The sequence below is a fragment of the Zonotrichia albicollis genome, chromosome Z (assembly GCF_047830755.1).
Source record: "Zonotrichia albicollis isolate bZonAlb1 chromosome Z, bZonAlb1.hap1, whole genome shotgun sequence".
NCBI classification, from domain to species: domain Eukaryota; kingdom Metazoa; phylum Chordata; class Aves; order Passeriformes; family Passerellidae; genus Zonotrichia; species Zonotrichia albicollis.
In genome coordinates, this window is record NC_133860.1 from 83,313,992 (window position 1) to 83,331,041 (window position 17,050).

The 17,050-nt window shown below is 49.6% G+C and overlaps 1 protein-coding gene across 2 annotated transcripts; it reads right to left on the minus strand.

The window, feature by feature from the left end:
• Positions 1-623: 623 nt before the first annotated feature.
• Positions 624-6,719, minus strand: LOC141727113 (uncharacterized). 2 transcript variants are annotated; one of them, XM_074532939.1, is made up of 2 exons: positions 6,232-6,719; positions 624-3,382 (listed from the first exon to the last, which is right to left on the minus strand). In XM_074532939.1, the coding sequence occupies exon 2, from the start codon at positions 2,731-2,733 to the stop codon at positions 1,282-1,284; it is 1,452 nt and encodes a 483-aa protein (XP_074389040.1). In that variant the 5' UTR covers positions 2,734-3,382; positions 6,232-6,719; the 3' UTR covers positions 624-1,281. The 2 variants fall into 2 exon arrangements, with proteins under 2 accessions (XP_074389040.1, XP_074389039.1); XM_074532938.1 differs by having other exon boundaries at positions 6,171-6,719.
• Positions 6,720-17,050: the final 10,331 nt, after the last annotated feature.

Below are 17,050 nucleotides of genomic sequence, written 5' to 3' on the forward strand. Positions count from 1 at the left end.
TTTTGTCATACAAGCCGGAGATTTAGGAAGTAGAAGCACAGAGAGTGTTCAGAATCTCATGAAAGCAGTAGATGAAGGTATAGACATGAACGGTTTTTTGAACAATAACTTGTAACTGTTACCAAACATGATTCATATCTCTTTCAAAGATGAAGTCATCACAGCATTAAGTTGCTGTGCCGTAATGTAGCAGTGCTTTAGTGCAGATAAGTCTCCAAGAGATGATAAGCAGAAATTTTACAGTAGAGCTATGAAACGCAAGTAGTAAGCGACAAGAAAATGAAAGATACTGGGTCAAACAGAGAGGGGGAAATGTGGGAATCCATAAAGTTAGAGGGTTTTTAGGAAATGGTTAAAAAAGAGTATTTAGGCCTCAGGATGTGGCCCGAAGTTCTGTTACAGAAGAAAATTTTCCCAAGCAAGCAGAAAAGTTTCCCAAGCAGTAGACGTGACAAATAACAATAGGACTCTGTAGATTTGGCTTTAGGATGGCAACAAGTTTATTTAATGTATATCTTTAGAAGGTTACTGTGAATAGAGCTCTGTTCTTTGTCTTTTATGAACCAGTCTTTGTTTTAACTACTCTTACGTATGTTTTATAAGATTGGATGGAAAGCTTGTCAATATGTGCGCGGGGGCGTGAACGGCCCTGGAATCCGGCTATCTGGTGAGGGGCGAAGGCCAGGGCCCCTGCGCATCAGAAAACAGCCCCCCTCGGCGGCTTTGGCCTCGGGCTGAGCTGGGGGGATAGCTCGGAGCAGCGCGGTGAGAGACGAATCAGGAGGCGACCACTTGCTGGGGGTAAAACTGTCGGTTTATTACAGAAGAACCAACAAAGAGGGGAAAAAACCCAGCAAATGGCCCCGAACAAGGGGCAGGAGAGGGTTTTAAGGGAAAAGGGGGGAAGAAGGCAGGGAAACCCGGCTATCCAATAGAAATACATATTTGGAGGTACGAAACATAACTGATACACTAAAGTAACCAACTGTTATAAATCATAGGAGGGGCTCCGGGGCTACAGCCAACCATACCTCCCAGAGAAAGGAAAATTCTCGAAACCTGGGAGGAGAAAAAGAGTGATTGACTGACCCCAAGGAGGAAACAACTTTCACTTTATAAGAGAAACCAAGGGAGGAGCAGTTTCATTTCCATAGCAACATAACTGGCAGGGTAGCAGCAGGAAGTAATACAGAAAATGGGGGGAGCAAACTAACGAACTTAAGAACACACCACAGCATCTCCCCGTTTCTTATCAAATAAAATTAAAATTTTCTATGCAACTCAAAAGGAAGGTGTCTGCGGCTTGTCCTGCCAATCTTCGCTTTCTTCGAGCTGGAGTTCGCTAGCCCACTTACGTTCTTGAGGCAGCTCTGTGGATTCCTCTTCATCTGAATCTCCTCCGGCTTCTGAGGAGAGGTCCTCCAGCTCAAAATGTTCCTCCAGAGGAAGTGCGGCATGATTGACAGTCGTTGAAGTGGCTTTAGCTATTAGTCCTTTGATCAAACTACGGATCAGTACGATCAAAATGCAAAATACAATCAAGCTCAAAACCACTTTACAAACAGATTTTAACACCGAACTGGCCCACCCGCTAAGGCCCCAACCCTTGAATATGTCCCCCAGCCAGTCTGATGTCTCTTGCCTGACCTGATGGACGAGGTCTTGGAGTTTTTTGATGGAGTGTCTGGCGTCCTCGGCCCGAGAGGACAGGTTCAGACAGTAGAGGCCCTCAAACTCCTCACAGTGATGGTGATGGAGCAGTAGTAGAAAATCTATTGCTGCTCTGTTTTGGAGCGTTGCCTTCCTTGTAATTTCCTCGTCCTTAAGGAGGTCGTATAACGCGGCTGAAGTATAATTGGCTTGTTTAACCACCCAACACTCCAGGCGGCCCAATTCACCCAGAGATTTCGCCACCGATAACCATGGCAATAAAATGGTAAAGGCGACGGATTTAGAATGAGACCAATGGGTAACTTTACCATCACAATCCTCAGTGAGATCTTTAAGATCTCTTTTAGATCTGGCCAATTCGGATGTGATGTTATTCCTTTTCCAATTGATAATTTGGGTGATGTTGGGGGTAAACAGCGTCAGCCGGCCAAATGTGCACGGCCCTCCGATCAGACCAGAGGGGATGCCTGCCCACGCTCGATCGCCACAAATCAAGAACACCCCCCTGGGAAGGGCGTAAGGGGTCCGCTTGGTAGAGGTGGGGCCCATGATTTTTAGAACAGCGCGGCACCACTGGCTCGCTTGATATTGTTTCTTTGTTTGCCGGACCACCTCACTGCCCTCATATATGGGGGCATAACTATATTCAAACTGAAAACAAATTGAGGAGTTGGCGGAACCGAGTAGATGCAGTTCTGTGGGCTCGGAGGGCGCAGGACTGAGCCTAGCTACTCCACTTCTCCAGGCATTACTGGGTTCAAAACCGGGGAGGAAAGTTAGGCTCTGGGCCAAAACGGGGGAAAGGGCAGACTGGAAGGCAGGGGGGAACTCGCCTGGGGAGAAAGGGATCCCCACAAGGCAAGACGACATCGGGTCCTCTGCTGCGCCGGTGTCGAGGCATATACTGTCCTGTCCTAATGATTGGGCCAAGGCACGCCAGACGTTGATTTTTGGCTGGGGGATGACCCACGGCTCCGCAGGTGGCAGAAGGAATCCGCAGGTCATCAGTACGGTCAACAACAAACAAGGATTGAGAGCCAGCGTAGTCAATTCGAAGACCATTCGGGGAGATAAAACTGAAATGAAAGGAGAGCCGTAAAAGTATGCAGGATTCACAGATATGGTTCCTCTCCAAACAACCAATTTAAGTAAAACTCACGAGGGGTAATGGTTGGAGCCGGGGCGAAAAAGGAGGAAAGGTGGTATAAAAGATCAAGGGGTGGAGGAGAAGCTGGGGGAGAGGGTTCTTCAGTAACTGGAGTGAGATCTGGAGAGAATGAGGAGGGTTGATGGGATAGTTTCTTCCGCCGACGCCAACATGCTTGCCGGACCTGTGGTACTGCCTCCTTCTTGATCCCCTGCTTCGGGACGAAGGGCCTGACCCACTTAGATGGTACCCACTTGGGACCCGAGGGAGTGGACACGCAGGCATATCCCCTCCCCCAAGTTACCAGGTCAAAGGGGCCCTCCGTCTGCCAGGTCTCCGGATCTTTTACAAGAACCGGTGGCCTGGTTTTAGGCTGCAGCTGCTGGTGACTGCCGAAATGTCGGACTATCGGAGGGTTTTGGCTGTCAAAAGAGCAATTCAGGAAGTTGAGTGTGTACAATGCCCTTGATAGCCGGACTTGGGGGGTCTCTGCCTTCATCGTCGGTAGTTGCCGGGATAGGACCTTCTTAAGGCTCTGGTGAGCTCTTTCCACCATGGCTTGGCCTGTCGGGGAATAGGGGATGCCGGTTTTATGCACTATTCCCCATTGCTGCAGAAAGCTTTGCAGCTCCTTGGAAACATACGCAGGGCCGTTGTCTGTTTTTAAGGTCTTAGGGATGCCCAAGACAGCGAATGCCTGGAGCAGATGCCTCTGAACATCCGCTGCCCTTTCACCTGTGTGGGCAGAAGCATAGATCGCCCCGGAGAAAGTATCCACTGAGACGTGGACGTAACACAATCGGCCAAAAAATGGAATGTGCGTTACATCCATCTGCCACAACTCGCAGCTTGCCAAACCCCGGGGATTAGCCCCTGAGGCTATGGTAGGCATTTGATCTTGCTGGCATTGGGGACATGTGGCCACTATTGCCTTGGCCTGCTCCTGCGTCAGATTGAACTGACGAACCAGGCCAGGGGCATTTTGATGGAACAGTTGGTGGCTGATTTTAGCCTGACCGAACACATCTGGGAGGGGGGCCTGCGAAACAGCAGCCGCCGCTAAAGAATCGGCGCGACGGTTTCCCTCCGCAATGAACCCAGGTAGATCTGTGTGTGATCTCACATGCATGACATAGAATGGATGCTCGCGGTTAGAGACTAACTCGACGAGCCTATTCAGCAATTCAAATAATCTCTTATTAGTGATCTCTTGAAGAACAGCTGACTCAGCTCGAGACACTACACCTGCGACATACTCAGAATCTGTGACCAAATTGAAAGGTCCAGGGAATTTCTGAAATGCCCTGACGACTGCATCCAACTCAGCAACTTGTGGAGAGCCCTCTACAACAGCAACATCGGACTCCCACTGCTGAGTCTGAGGATCCTTCCAAGTCATCACTGACCTGTGGGATGCTCCAGACGCGTCAGTAAAAACTGTCACAGCATCCAGTGGCTTCTTGCTCTGAACCTTTTTCAACGAGAATTTAAACCCCGAATTGAATAATTTGTGGGACGGCCGATTTACTGTGATGCGCCCAGTGTAGCTGTCGAGTGCAAACTGAAGGTATTCATTAGTTTGCAGCAGTTCTTCAAAGATTTTTAGTTTAAATCGGCCCGATTCCAATTTAATTGGGATCTGTATGCATGAGAAATCACAGCCCGCAAGCTCTCTGATCCTCGATCTTGCTTTGAGAATCAGTTCTGCTATCAACTCCTGTGGCCGTGTCATTCTTTTGGACCTATGGTGGCTCAGAAAGACCCACTCTATAATTAAGAGCTTGTCTCCTAATCCTTGGTCCTTCAGACTAACATCCCATTGATGTATTATGCCATGAAGGTGTGGCAATTTTCCCAGTATAATAAATTTGAAAGGCAGGCCCGGATGGTATCGGTGGGCCTGCCTGGCCGAAATATCCTTTTGTATTTTCTCCAGAGCTACCTGTGCCTCTGGGGTAAGAGTCCTAGGAGAACTAAGCTCCTCTCCCCCTTTTAACAAATCGAAAAGAGGGGCTAAATCTTCGGTTGAAATGCCCAACCAGGGTCTCACCCAATTTAAGGATCCACACAGTTGATGGGCATCTGCTAGGGTCTGGACCTTTGTCCGAATTGCCAATTTTTGCGGCACAATTGTCCGCTTTGTAATTTCGAGGCCCAGGTATCTCCAAGGTGGCACCCGCTGAATTTTGTCCTGCTGGAGCTCGAACCCTGCAGCAGCCAACGCATTGGTTGTCAGGTCAAGCGCATGGGCAAGCAGACTGTGGTCGGGCGCACACACGAGGATGTCGTCCATATAATGGTGAACAATGACGGCATCCCCGAGGGCTGTACGAATGGGTGACAGCAGCGAAGCGACATACCACTGGCAGATCACAGGGCTGACCTTGAGGCCCTGCGGAAGCACCCGCCAATGATAGCGCTTGGCTGGGGACTCACAGTTGATGGACGGAACTGTGAATGCAAATCGCGGGGCGTCCTCCGGGTGAAGGGGAATTTGGAAAAAGCAATCTTTTATATCAATCACAGCTAATTCCCAATCTCGGGGGAGCATTGCTGGGGAGGGCATCCCTGGCTGAAGGGAACCCATGTCAATTATTAATCTATTAATTCGGCGAAGATCAGTCAGGAGCTGCCACTTATCCTTGTTAGGCTTTTTGATGACAAACACTGGGGAGTTCCAGGGTGACATGGTCTCTTCCAGGTGGCCTTTCAACAACTGCTCCTGAACGAGCTCGTTGAGTGCCTTTAGTTTTTGCTTGTTAAGTGACCACTGCTTGACCTGTACTGGTTTATCTGAAAGCCAATTCAGTTTCCAGGTCCGGCACTCCTCAGTGGCCACCACCCGAAAAACCTGGGGAGCTGTCGGGAGATCGATTTTGGCCCCCCACTGGGCTAAAAGGTCCCTTCCCCAGAGGGGCTCTGTATAATCTAAAACGAACGGGCGTATAGAGGCCAATTGCCCGTCGGGCCCCTTAATTTGCACAATGCTCTTTGATTGGTTTGCCAATTGGAGGCCCCCAACACCAGAAATCGTGCCCGCTGCGCTTTGCAGGCCCCAATGCGACGGCCATTCCCGGGAGGGAATGATCGTCACATCTGCACCCGTGTCCAAAAGACCCCTCACTAATTTCTTGTCCCCGCCCAATGAAAGTTGACATGTCAGGCGGGGCTTCTCCCTCCCTACCAACTGTGTCCAGGCCACGGTCGGAGGCGAGTCCTTCTCCGTCGGGCTCGAGCAATGGTCTTTATCTGGCACAGGAATAGCCTGAGCAATGACCTGTCCCTTAGGGAGGAAAAGCGGGGGTCGGACACAATACAGCCCTACCGCGAAGTGGTCCCGGTCGGTAGTTACCAGACCAGGGACTATGTGGATGTCTCGCGGTGTGTGCTTTGTGTCTCCGACAACGGTCCACCTGCATCGTCCCAGTTTCCTCCAGCGACCCGGGTGTTGCAAGTCGACAGACACCAGCTGCAAATTACTGCTAGGGAGGTAAATGCTCCTAGTTAGCTGCAGCCTGTAAGGGGAAACAGAGGACATGGTGTTAAGTACAGGTTTGGGCAGAATATCACAGGTAAAGTGTTTCGAATCCGATAGGTGCGTCAAATCTGGCAAGGTGTGCGGCGGTTCTCCCTCGTTTCTTCTCTCCCCGGATGATGATAAACAGCCCGCCACATTTCTATCCACGCGCAGGGAGGGACTGCGCTCCAATCCTAGTTTTTTTTCTTTTCATTCTCCTCCTTTTCCCGCTTCCGCCTCCATTCCATGTAGTCTTGCCGCATAGGGCACTGTGGCATCCAATGTCCCACTTTACCACAGAGATGACAGGGATGGGTTGCCGATGTTCTCTTGCCCGCCCCAGGTGTTGGAGGGCCGGCAACGGGGGCAGCTTCTCCCTCTATGCAGTCCTGCATGGGGCATTCAGTAAAAGCCACGGAAGCCCTTTTAGACCGTGATGACAGGGAGACCTGACGCACCACAACATCTATCATGGCCTCTACTGTGGGTCTAGGACTACGAGGGAGAGTTTTTATAGCTTTGCGGCACTCTGCGTTTGCATTGCTATATGCCATTCTTTGGAGCATCATTTCCCTGTCATCATCCCGGAGCGCCTGTGCTTCCACATATCTGTAGAGGCGCTCCATAAATTCCATGTATGGTTCATGCTCTCCTTGCAAAACCTCATCATCCTCCCATTGGGAAGTAACTACTTCCAGCTTGAAGAAAGCTCGTTCAGCTGCTCGGGCCGTCTCCATCAGCTGGGAGGGGAATAAAGCTCTGGCTTGTTTTGCCCCTTCTGCCCACTGCCTTTCACCCAAAAGATGATCAAGGGAAATTATCAAACCATCTGCATCATGGGACAGGGCCGGATTACCCCAAAGACTCGGGAGTACCTCCGATATTTCCCTCCCCCATTCCCTCACCCAGACTCTGAATTCCATAGGCATTATAAGGCTGGAGAAGAGTGCCCTCAGATCTGCCGGAACTAAATCTCCCTGGGAAAGGGTATTATGTAGCAAACCCCGGAAGTATTCTGACCTTCGGGAGTAGTCTTTCTGTGCCTTGCACAACTCTTTAATTCGTGCCTCCGCTAAGGGCACCCATCGAGCCTGAATTGTTCCCTCTCCCCCCAGGTTATAGGTAACCGGGGCCGCTTCTAGTAAAGGCATTTGCTGTGGCTTGTGGCCAGGCACTGCCCCCCCGCCCTCCGTAGGCACTGCCCCCCCCCCCCCCCCGAAGACACCCCGTGGGAATCGGGGGGGAGGGAGTTGGAACCGAAACTGGAGGAGGTTGAGGCGGGGTTTGGCGCTGACGTAAGGGGAGGGAGTGTGCAAGGCCATCCACCCCGCTCCCCCCCCGGGCAGCGTTGGGAGGCGGAGGGGAAAGCGAAAGTGAAGCGGGGGAGGAGGGAACGGGAGGCTGAACCGGGGGAGAAGTTTGAGAGGGAGCTGAAGGTTGGGTGCCAAGAACTGAAGGTCTCTCAGAGTACGGAGGAGCGAGCGGGACGGGGGGAAGATACGAGGGAGGGGGGATTGGGCAAGGGCTGTGTTCAGGGTAAAGGAAAGGGTTGCCGCTTGAGAGAAAAGGGGTAGTAGAAGAAGAAGAAGCTCTGTTGCCATCTTCAACGGTGCTAAAACGAACAGACTTAGGGGTTACAACCGGGGACTCGGGAACTGGGGTAGAGGGTGAGGATATAGGGGGAGGAGCTTGGCCAGGGCTCCTCCCACGGGGAGGCTGAGCCGGTCGAGAGGGAGCAGGGACAGCATGGAAACCCTGCTTTTTGTTGGCCTTCAAAATCCCTCTAGAGGGCTCATGCCTATGGGGAGAGGGAGAGGGTTGGGGGGTAAGGGAAGCCGAACGGGGGGATCGGGGACAGGCAGGGCTTTTCTTAAGTTCCCCGGACGAAGAGAGTGTTTTGAGCACTCTGTTCGCCCAAAATGCCACAGTTGCTAATTTTGTCTCCCCAGAATCAACTGCTTGTTCCAATTTTGCCAAAACGGCAGTCCAAAGGTGTGGCTGTTTTGCAAGTTCTGGGGAAATTTCAGGGAACTTAGAAAAGATCCACTTAGTTAAGAATTTTAATTCTTGCTTGGGGGCCTTCTGGCCACCTCCAAGCAGTATACTCTTTAGAATATAATAGACCTCCTTCTGGGATTTTCCCAAACTAGCACCCATAAGTGCCTTTATAGTACAGGAACTGCCAATACTATAAAGGGGGGAAAATTCCTCTGATGGTACAAACCACCACCTGAAAACAACAGAAAGCCACTTTCCACCAGCCCCTGCCTCCCCCCTACTGTCCCCAAGTCTGGGGCTTCAGTAAAAGGAAAAAAAAATTCAAGGAAAGAGGGTGGAAGGGTGGGTCCCCAAGGCAGGGCATGCACCCCCAGGGAAATTTTAAAAAGGCAAGGGGGAAAGTCGGAAAGGTCCCCAAAGCAGGGCCCGACCTTACCTAATCCGGTGGCAGCAGCAAATGATGAATCAGGAGGGGTATTTTCGTCTCCGGAACCGTCCTCTCTGGGTGCGAGGGTTCCCGATTCCGATCCTACAGGGAGTGCCGCTCCTACAACGGAGCCTGCCCCCCCCCGAGGTAGTGCAGCGTCCACTGGAAACTAAAAATTCCACTTCCGAGGGGTCTGTTTTGATTATTTCAGGCCCCAACGTTGGTCCGCCACTCTGCACGGGGGCGTGAACGGCCCTGGAATCCGGCTATCTGGTGAGGGGCGAAGGCCAGGGCCCCTGCGCATCAGAAAACAGCCCCCCTCGGCGGCTTTGGCCTCGGGCTGAGCTGGGGGGATAGCTCGGAGCAGCGCGGTGAGAGACGAATCAGGAGGCGACCACTTGCTGGGGGTAAAACTGTCGGTTTATTACAGAAGAACCAACAAAGAGGGGAAAAAACCCAGCAAATGGCCCCGAACAAGGGGCAGGAGAGGGTTTTAAGGGAAAAGGGGGGAAGAAGGCAGGGAAACCCGGCTATCCAATAGAAATACATATTTGGAGGTACAAAACATAACTGATACACTAAAGTAACCAACTGTTATAAATCATAGGAGGGGCTCCGGGGCTACAGCCAACCATACCTCCCAGAGAAAGGAAAATTCTCGAAACCTGGGAGGAGAAAAAGAGTGATTGACTGACCCCAAGGAGGAAACAACTTCCACTTTATAAGAGAAACCAAGGGAGGAGCAGTTTCATTTCCATAGCAACATAACTGGCAGGGTAGCAGCAGGAAGTAATACAGAAAATGGGGGGAGCAAACTAACGAACTTAAGAACACACCACAGCAAATATGTCTTGTTTTGGTGTGATTGGTCGAAATCTAAACTGAGATGGTTTTATGTCATTCCGTTTTACCCCACCTTCGGGGACATTTTCCTTTAGGCCAGCATGCTGTTAACATCTAACAATGTTCTGAGGCTGATGTACTAATAAACAAAAAAGGCTGGTCTGAATTTGTCCAGTGTGGTCCATATTTGGACTTTTGCCGCGGCAAGTGGGTTCCTCTCTTAAGACGTGGGTTCCTGAAACCATTGGATCTATAGCTACCCTAGTGCTCGTCAAGAAGCCATTGAGATCTTGCAGTGAAAGCCAGCCCACACAGGAGATCTGTGCTGTAAATGCCTAAAACCTGCAGGATGTAGAAGGTAGATTATGCATTTTCCTCTCAAGTGCATGGCAGCGGGCCTGTCCCTGAAGTGCTGGAGTTTAGTGCCTCAGCTCCTAAAGACAGCTTCTTCTTTCATCTTGATTAACAGGACAGATAGCCTTGTAGTGCAGATGGCTGGCACAGAGACTGATTTTGTACAGCCCTTTGAAGAGTTCTCTTGACAGGAAACAAAGCACGGGGAGATTCATTTCCAGGAGAGAAGGACATCTTCCCTACCTTTCAAAAGTTTTTTTTTTCCTTTGGGGGCACATGGAAAACACCTCGTGCTCTCTATTTGTCCTGTAACCTGATGTACTTTCAAAGGAGTTCTTATTGACAAAACGATAGCATTTTCATTATGCTAACAGTAACAGTCATAAAAATGACATCAGCAAGACATGTGAGGCAGAAGGGCTCCTTCAGGATGGAGAAAAACAAACTGCACCAAAAATACCCCACAAAACAACAGAAAACCAAACCAAAACACAACAAAACAAGCCCAATAAAAAATCTGCAACCAAAAAGACAGAACTCCATAGCCAGTCCATTTCACCCAGAGTGCTCTCTCGCTGCTTCAGAGCAGAGCACTTCCTCTGGGGAGTCCTAAATGGCCCTGTGACACCAAACTCAGGAGGAGCATTTGGTACAGCTCTGCTGACACCTGCACACAACACACTGTCCCTCAGCCAAGAAACAGCCCAGACGTACCCAGCATCTCCAGGGTACTTCTCCTCAGTCTCCTGTTTTGGAGCAGCCATGCTGCTGGCAGCATTGGAGGTGAACAAACTGCCCAAGCTCGAGTTCCCTGGTTTGACAGTATGGGTTCCTTGAGGTGATGCTGCTGCGGCAGCAGCTTTAGTGCCAGAGCCCACGTAGGTGTGCTCAACCTGCAGCACTTGTGGTGGGCACTGTTCCTGTGCCTCACTCCTGACTTGGGGGTCCTTCATTGCCAGACATTCTCTGGAAGTCTTCGCAGGCTGCCCAGTGAGATGTCAGCACTTGCAGCTCGAGTGAAACAGAAGAAAGCAGTCAGACACTGCAGCTTGTCCCTGTCAGCCAGGAGTCATCGACTGTGAGGAAAGGGAAAGAACAGATTGACAGAGGATACAGACAGCTTGTTTCAGTCTTCCATCTGGATCACCATGTTCCACTGTAAAAACACCTCCAGAAACAAGGAGAGCAGGAACAGGCCAGCAGGAATCTATTTGGATGACTGCTGGCCCAAAGGCCAAAGGACAAGTTTCACTGTCCAGGGCAGCAGTTGAGATTCAGCACCATGAAATGTCCCTCAGAGTGATTGTGATACAGAGTACAGCAGGATGGCACTCAGAGGCATGGCCCCACTCCCTGCTGCTCTGCACTGGAAAGGCAAGGAGGGCAGAAACCACCAGTTTGGTGACTGCAGTGACTGCATCCCTCTTTCATTCACTTGGTTTTCTAGAGCCTGAGGGAGGCAGATAGCTTCCTCTCTGATGATTTTCATGTCTTCTTCAAGCCTCTTCTCCAGTGCCTTGATCCTGGCATCAGTTTTCTGCAGCTCTGCCTGCAGGTATTCCTTGATGTTCTGTAAACAAGGGGGGAGAGGACGCTTTGTAGAAAAAGCAAGGCTGCTGTGAGTGCACCACAGCCCACTGAGAATGGCCTCGCCCAGGAGGATTCTCCTGAATGGAGCAAGCGCTAGGGCTGCTCTGACACTCAGGCCTTCGTGCACCAAGGCAACCTTCTGATGTCACTACGACAATTTGACAACCATGCCCGGACATGAGAAAGCAAATGCTCCCTGTTGGTCTGTGAGTTTATTCAAAGCACTAACCAACCTTCCCTACAGCAAACACAAAATAGCCAGGGAAGTTCTCCTCTGTCACAGAGCAGCACAAATTCTCCTCATGGACCAAATCCCTGTTGTTCAGGGGATCCAAGAGGAACTCCAGGAGTGGCCCAAGCACCTACAGTGTGTACCCCAGCTGAGCACTCAGATGGGACACAAGCAAAGGAAACCAGACGAAGAAAATGACCCAAAGCATTGCACATGTGAGAAACAACCCTTCCTTTAACTTTTTAAAGGTGTTTTAAACCTTAAGAAAGGACTGAATAAGGAAAGATTGCAGCACTGGGAGTTTCCATGATTAGCAGCCACATGCTCATCTACAGAAGGGATGCTCTGCATTTTATACCCTTAGCGCCTCCGAAAGTTTTGTCAGTCAACTCTTTCTCTGTTGTCCATTGGTGGAGATTAATTTCTTGCACCTTGACTGGAGGACAGGTGTTCTTACACCCTGCCTGCTGGTCACAAGCCAGCCCTCCCCAAATGCCCTGACTACCAAGGCGATTACAAGGGGCTTAAGAAAGAGGGGTATGGGAGGACATACTACAATAACAGCTCTTTACATTTTAACATAATACCTATCCACATAATAGCTGTCTCTTAATTGTGAGAGCCAGCTATTCCATTACTCACCTCCAGTGCACAGAACCAGGAGAGAAGGCACTGTTGGCATCACAGCTGAAATCCTTCCTACCAAATCTCCCCGCATATTTGCACCTTTCTTGGACATGGCCAGGACTCCTGTGGATGTTCATCTCTGCCTTTCTTCCCCTTTGGAAGCAGTCAAACTGGCAACTCGTGGGGAAACGAAGGGCTTTGTGGGGGCTGCATTGCTCTGCACACAACCAGGCCACCCATGGCACAGTGCTTTGGTGCCTAAAAAGATCAACCAGCTAGAAAAGGTTTCATTTTGACCTTTCTTACCTGCTAACAGAAGTTGCCAAAATGAAAGTTACCAAGCAGGGCCTGATCCCTGCTGAGAGCTGAGGGTTAGAAAGGAGGCATTACTTTATTTCAGTGCTGGGTGCATAGGGAATCACTTCCCATAGCCCTGCATAGCCGGCAATTTCACCTACCAGTGTGTATCCATGGACCTAAGACATATTCAATACTTTGCTGAAACTCACAGGCTAAACATTACCCCAAATTTATTGACATATTTCAGTCACTTCTCAGAATTTATTGACATCAGAGTAGGAGTGTCCTGGAGGTCCCTGGTGGTTGTTGCCAGAGGTTCAGGGGAAAATCCATGCACAAAAGAGCCTAAGACGCAACTGGGCTTGCAAAGCAAATTTATTCCATTAGTTTCAGTAGCAAATAATACATACCAACCCCTGGATTCCCAAAAATCTGCTGAGCAGAAGGAGATGGAGCGTGGTACTCAGCAGAAGGGGAGGTAGGCAGTGCACTCCCAGGACATGCCCTGGATCAAAACAGTGCGCATCTCATCCTTCTCACCCTTCCAGCTCAGAACCAAGCCTTGTATCTCCTGCTCAGGAGTGGAATTTTCCCAGTTGCAGCATCAGCTCACACATGGCTGGCTGTGAGATGATGGCTCAGGATGACTCCATAACTCCCTGCCACCAAGGCTTCCATTATGCTCTGTTCCCCCTTCAAAGCTTGACTGCTCACTGATTGACCAATACATTGATTCTCTTTCAAGGGTCAAGGTCCCCCCTGTTAAACAAGACACTTTTCTTCATTGTCCTGTCAACTTGCTCAAACATGGATCAAGTATGGCAGGGCCTGGGACACGACTGTGGTTCCTGACACAGTCATTTGGGAAATATTCCCTTGCTCAAACTCTCCTTTGGTGATCAAGAGCCTCCTAAAAACATTTTCTTCTCTTTGAATGCATTCCAGCTACCTTCTTAGCAGGACCACTCTCCTTATTCTCTAGGGCAGGATAGCCACTTGCACACAATAAGCACTGCAGTGGGGGAATACAGGGTTCAGCACTCCTGTTAAAGGTGAAGGAACTGACAAGACTAAGCCCTGTTTGTTGCACTTAATGCCTCTCCTTCCTATTCTGGGAACAAAACACGTGTGTTTCATCAATACACTCTGCAAGTGCTCTTGCTGAATGAAGCCACATTGCTGTGTCAATAAAGCAGCTGGGACTCAGTTTCTTCATGCAGGGAAAGCCCGTTCTTTATTTACGTACCTCATTTTTATACTGTTTTCACAGACCGCGTGTACAGCTCCAGCTGGCTGCTAGTTTCCTTGCCATACAATTTATTGCTTAGAAGGTGTTTTGGTGTGTACATGCTAGGACTCACTCAGGTGGTTAAATTTTTCTTTCATGGACGCTCATGGGACATATTTCTTGTTTATTCCAGATGCAAACAGTTTTCTTAGCACAATAGCATGTTGTGCTAACTGCTCAAATTCTTAAGACTTTTGCCATGGGAAGTTAGCTGGCTGCATGTGGAAGACGTAACAGGCCAGCTGGGAATTTAGCAAAGCAAGGCCTGATTTTATAAGTCCTTTCTTTCCTAATCCCCCTACCTGTGTGCAACACATTGTGACCTTCTTTCAAAAACTAATGAAGAAAACACAGATTTGCCTACTGAGATTATTCTGCTCTCTTCCAAATCAGTTCACTCCTCAAGCAAAACCCTCAGAAATATCCCCGACTCCCTCTCTCCCAGCAGCTCAGGCTGCTCAGGCCTCTGCTGGGGCTCCACCCTGCCCAAGGCCGCTCTCACCTCCCAGGCGCTGACAGCTCTGCACCATAGGAAACCTTCCTGAGCACCCTCTCTGATCTTTCTGCTTTCTTAGTTGAGCAAGGCTCTCCTTCAGCCAAAGAGATTATTGCACTTAGGGATCCAAATCCAAGTGGCAGGAACCCAAATGCTCTTGAGTCACAGCTGCAGGCCTGAATCCACACAGGATGTCTGGGCTGCCCCACTCCTCTTCTGTTTTTTTCTGCAAATGCCCCTGCCTTTTCTGCCTCAACTAGGAATACCACAGCTATGCCAAAACCAGCCAGTGGATGGTATTCTATAAGCAGTGTGCTTTGGGATGGATGAATGAAAAAAACTTTCCCCACTTTTGAACCATACAAAAGAAGCCATAAGCATGTCTTAGCACCAGTAGAAAACAACTGCTAATTCAGGAGGAAATGTTGAGTTTTCTGAAAGAGTCAGAAGGGGATCTTTCAAATCATGTTCCAAATGAGTTGATGTTTCAGAAACTTTATTTAATTGCTTTATTTAATTAGTCCTACTCTATAACCCTATTCTACAAAACTTTTCAACAATCCTGCTCTAGAATCCTGTTCTACAATTCTACTGAAAATTGGCTATGGAGATAACATCTTGACATGATATGTTCTTGTGTCCTACTTCTTCTGGACTGAGTTAATGAGTGGTGCCAGGATGGATGCTGGCTTGGCTGTTGCTACAAATGAATGCTGTCCACAGGAAAAAAAAAAAAAAAAGAAAACAAAACAAGAACAAGAATCATGACTTCCCAAGCTCAGTGTTATTCACAGGCTCAATGAGGTTTCCTCTAGTTCCTAGAAAGACCCAGAAAGTAGAACAGTGGGACCATCTGTTCCCCAGTTGTCATGTACAGGACCTGGCCATCCCAGGCAAATGTGGCCCAGAGTCCAAGTCATCTGTTGATTGTGATGTCTTCATGTTGCTTGGATTTTTGCCCTGCCAGTGCTTTAGAAATGGTGCTTTCTGTGCCTGGGGTTTCTTCCTTTCAGGAAACTCCAAGGACTCACATAAGTCCCTGCTTTGCAAGACAGGCACTGTGCTGATTCCCACAGGGAGACAGAGCAGTGTCTGCCTTTCCATGCCCTGCCCCTCGTGTGCTGGATGCACCTTCCTTCCCAGCAGGGCCAGCCCAGTGGCACTGGGCCCTGCAGTTCCCTCTCTGCCACACAACCTGGCAGTAACCCTGGTGCACTTCCCATCACATTTTACCTGCAGGAGCTCCCTGGCAGACCAGCGCTGCTCCTCGTCTGTCTGCAGGCAGCAGCTCAGGAGGTCACGCAGGCAAGGCGAGAATCGGTTGGGCTGCTGCAGCCGTGGGGTCCCTACTGTGGCTATCAGTTGTGTAGCCTGGAGAAAAAGGAGACACCAGGCTGTACTTGCTGCTTTCACATCTCTAAGTGCTCTCCCACCTCCCTTTGTTTAACCTCTGCTCTTCAGTGGCAGTTTCTACCCTGGCAGAGACCCAGAGATCATTTCCCTTTACTAACCAGAAACCCAAACCCTGATGCAGCCACAGCTTTTCCACCATCCCGCAAATCCTTCTCTGGAAGGTGATTTCATTGACTGACCTAGTTAGTGGGAGCTACATCAGGAAGAGCACATTTGCTTCTCTGAGGATTCACACCAGCTTGAGAGGCTTTTTGGAAGAGGGACTTTGCTATACTAACTGATTTCCAGGGTTAGTACATGAAAGGCATGTCTGCAGTGCTTGTTGGTCCTGTAAGTGCACGTGCCCTAGCACAAAACTCAACAAGGTTTTCGTGCTGTTCTTGAAAACAATGGGATCTGGAAGGAAAGAAAGGAAATCCATTAGTTAATCCCCAGGTAAGAAAATCAACATTTTCAATCTCAGCGTCAACACAGACAGATTAAGATGCCTGCACAAATGTACAGGGATGAAAATTCCTGCTTGGGCACACAGGAGCCACCTGCAGCTCTGCCTCTCAGCAGTCTGAAAACTGCAGCTTCCCATTTTGCAGCCAAAGAAAAATTGTCATGGTCAGAAGAAGGAGAGGTGCCATCCCTATGGCAACCCTCTGCTCATTTGGCTACTCAAGTCAATGCATTAATGGTAGGCCCATGCCAGAAAGAGCCAGGAAACAAATGGGAGGTTTTGTCAGGCTCTCCGCATCACCAGGCTCTGGCTTGGTGACACAGAGGATGTGCCTTTGGCTAGGAGAGAAACACGGTGACCGAGTGTTTCAGCAGCACTGCACAAGAAGCAGAAGAGACTCAGTGGCCTTTACACTCTCATGCCCAGGGTTCAGGCATGTTTCCCAGTGAGAGGAAACTGCTCAGGGAGTTAGGGTCATCTCTAAAGACCACAGTTTTAGAAACTTTGTTGGGTTTGAGTCACCTTCCTTCATTTCTGGAAAGATAACAGCAGTTGTCAGATGCTTCTTTTCTGCTCTTAAGGCCATCTCCACAGCCAAAGGACTGGAACCACTTAAAAGCCAAAGGAAAGTGTTGCCTGAGAATAGAGTTTGTTTGGAGTTTGTTTGCATGTGATAAGGCTTGAGTTCCCCCACTGCTGCAA

Coding starts and splice junctions, on each gene's coding strand:
- LOC141727113 (XM_074532939.1), bottom strand. CDS start 2,733: ATGGTCTTCGAATTGACTACGCTGGCTCTCAATCCTTGTTTGTTGTTG.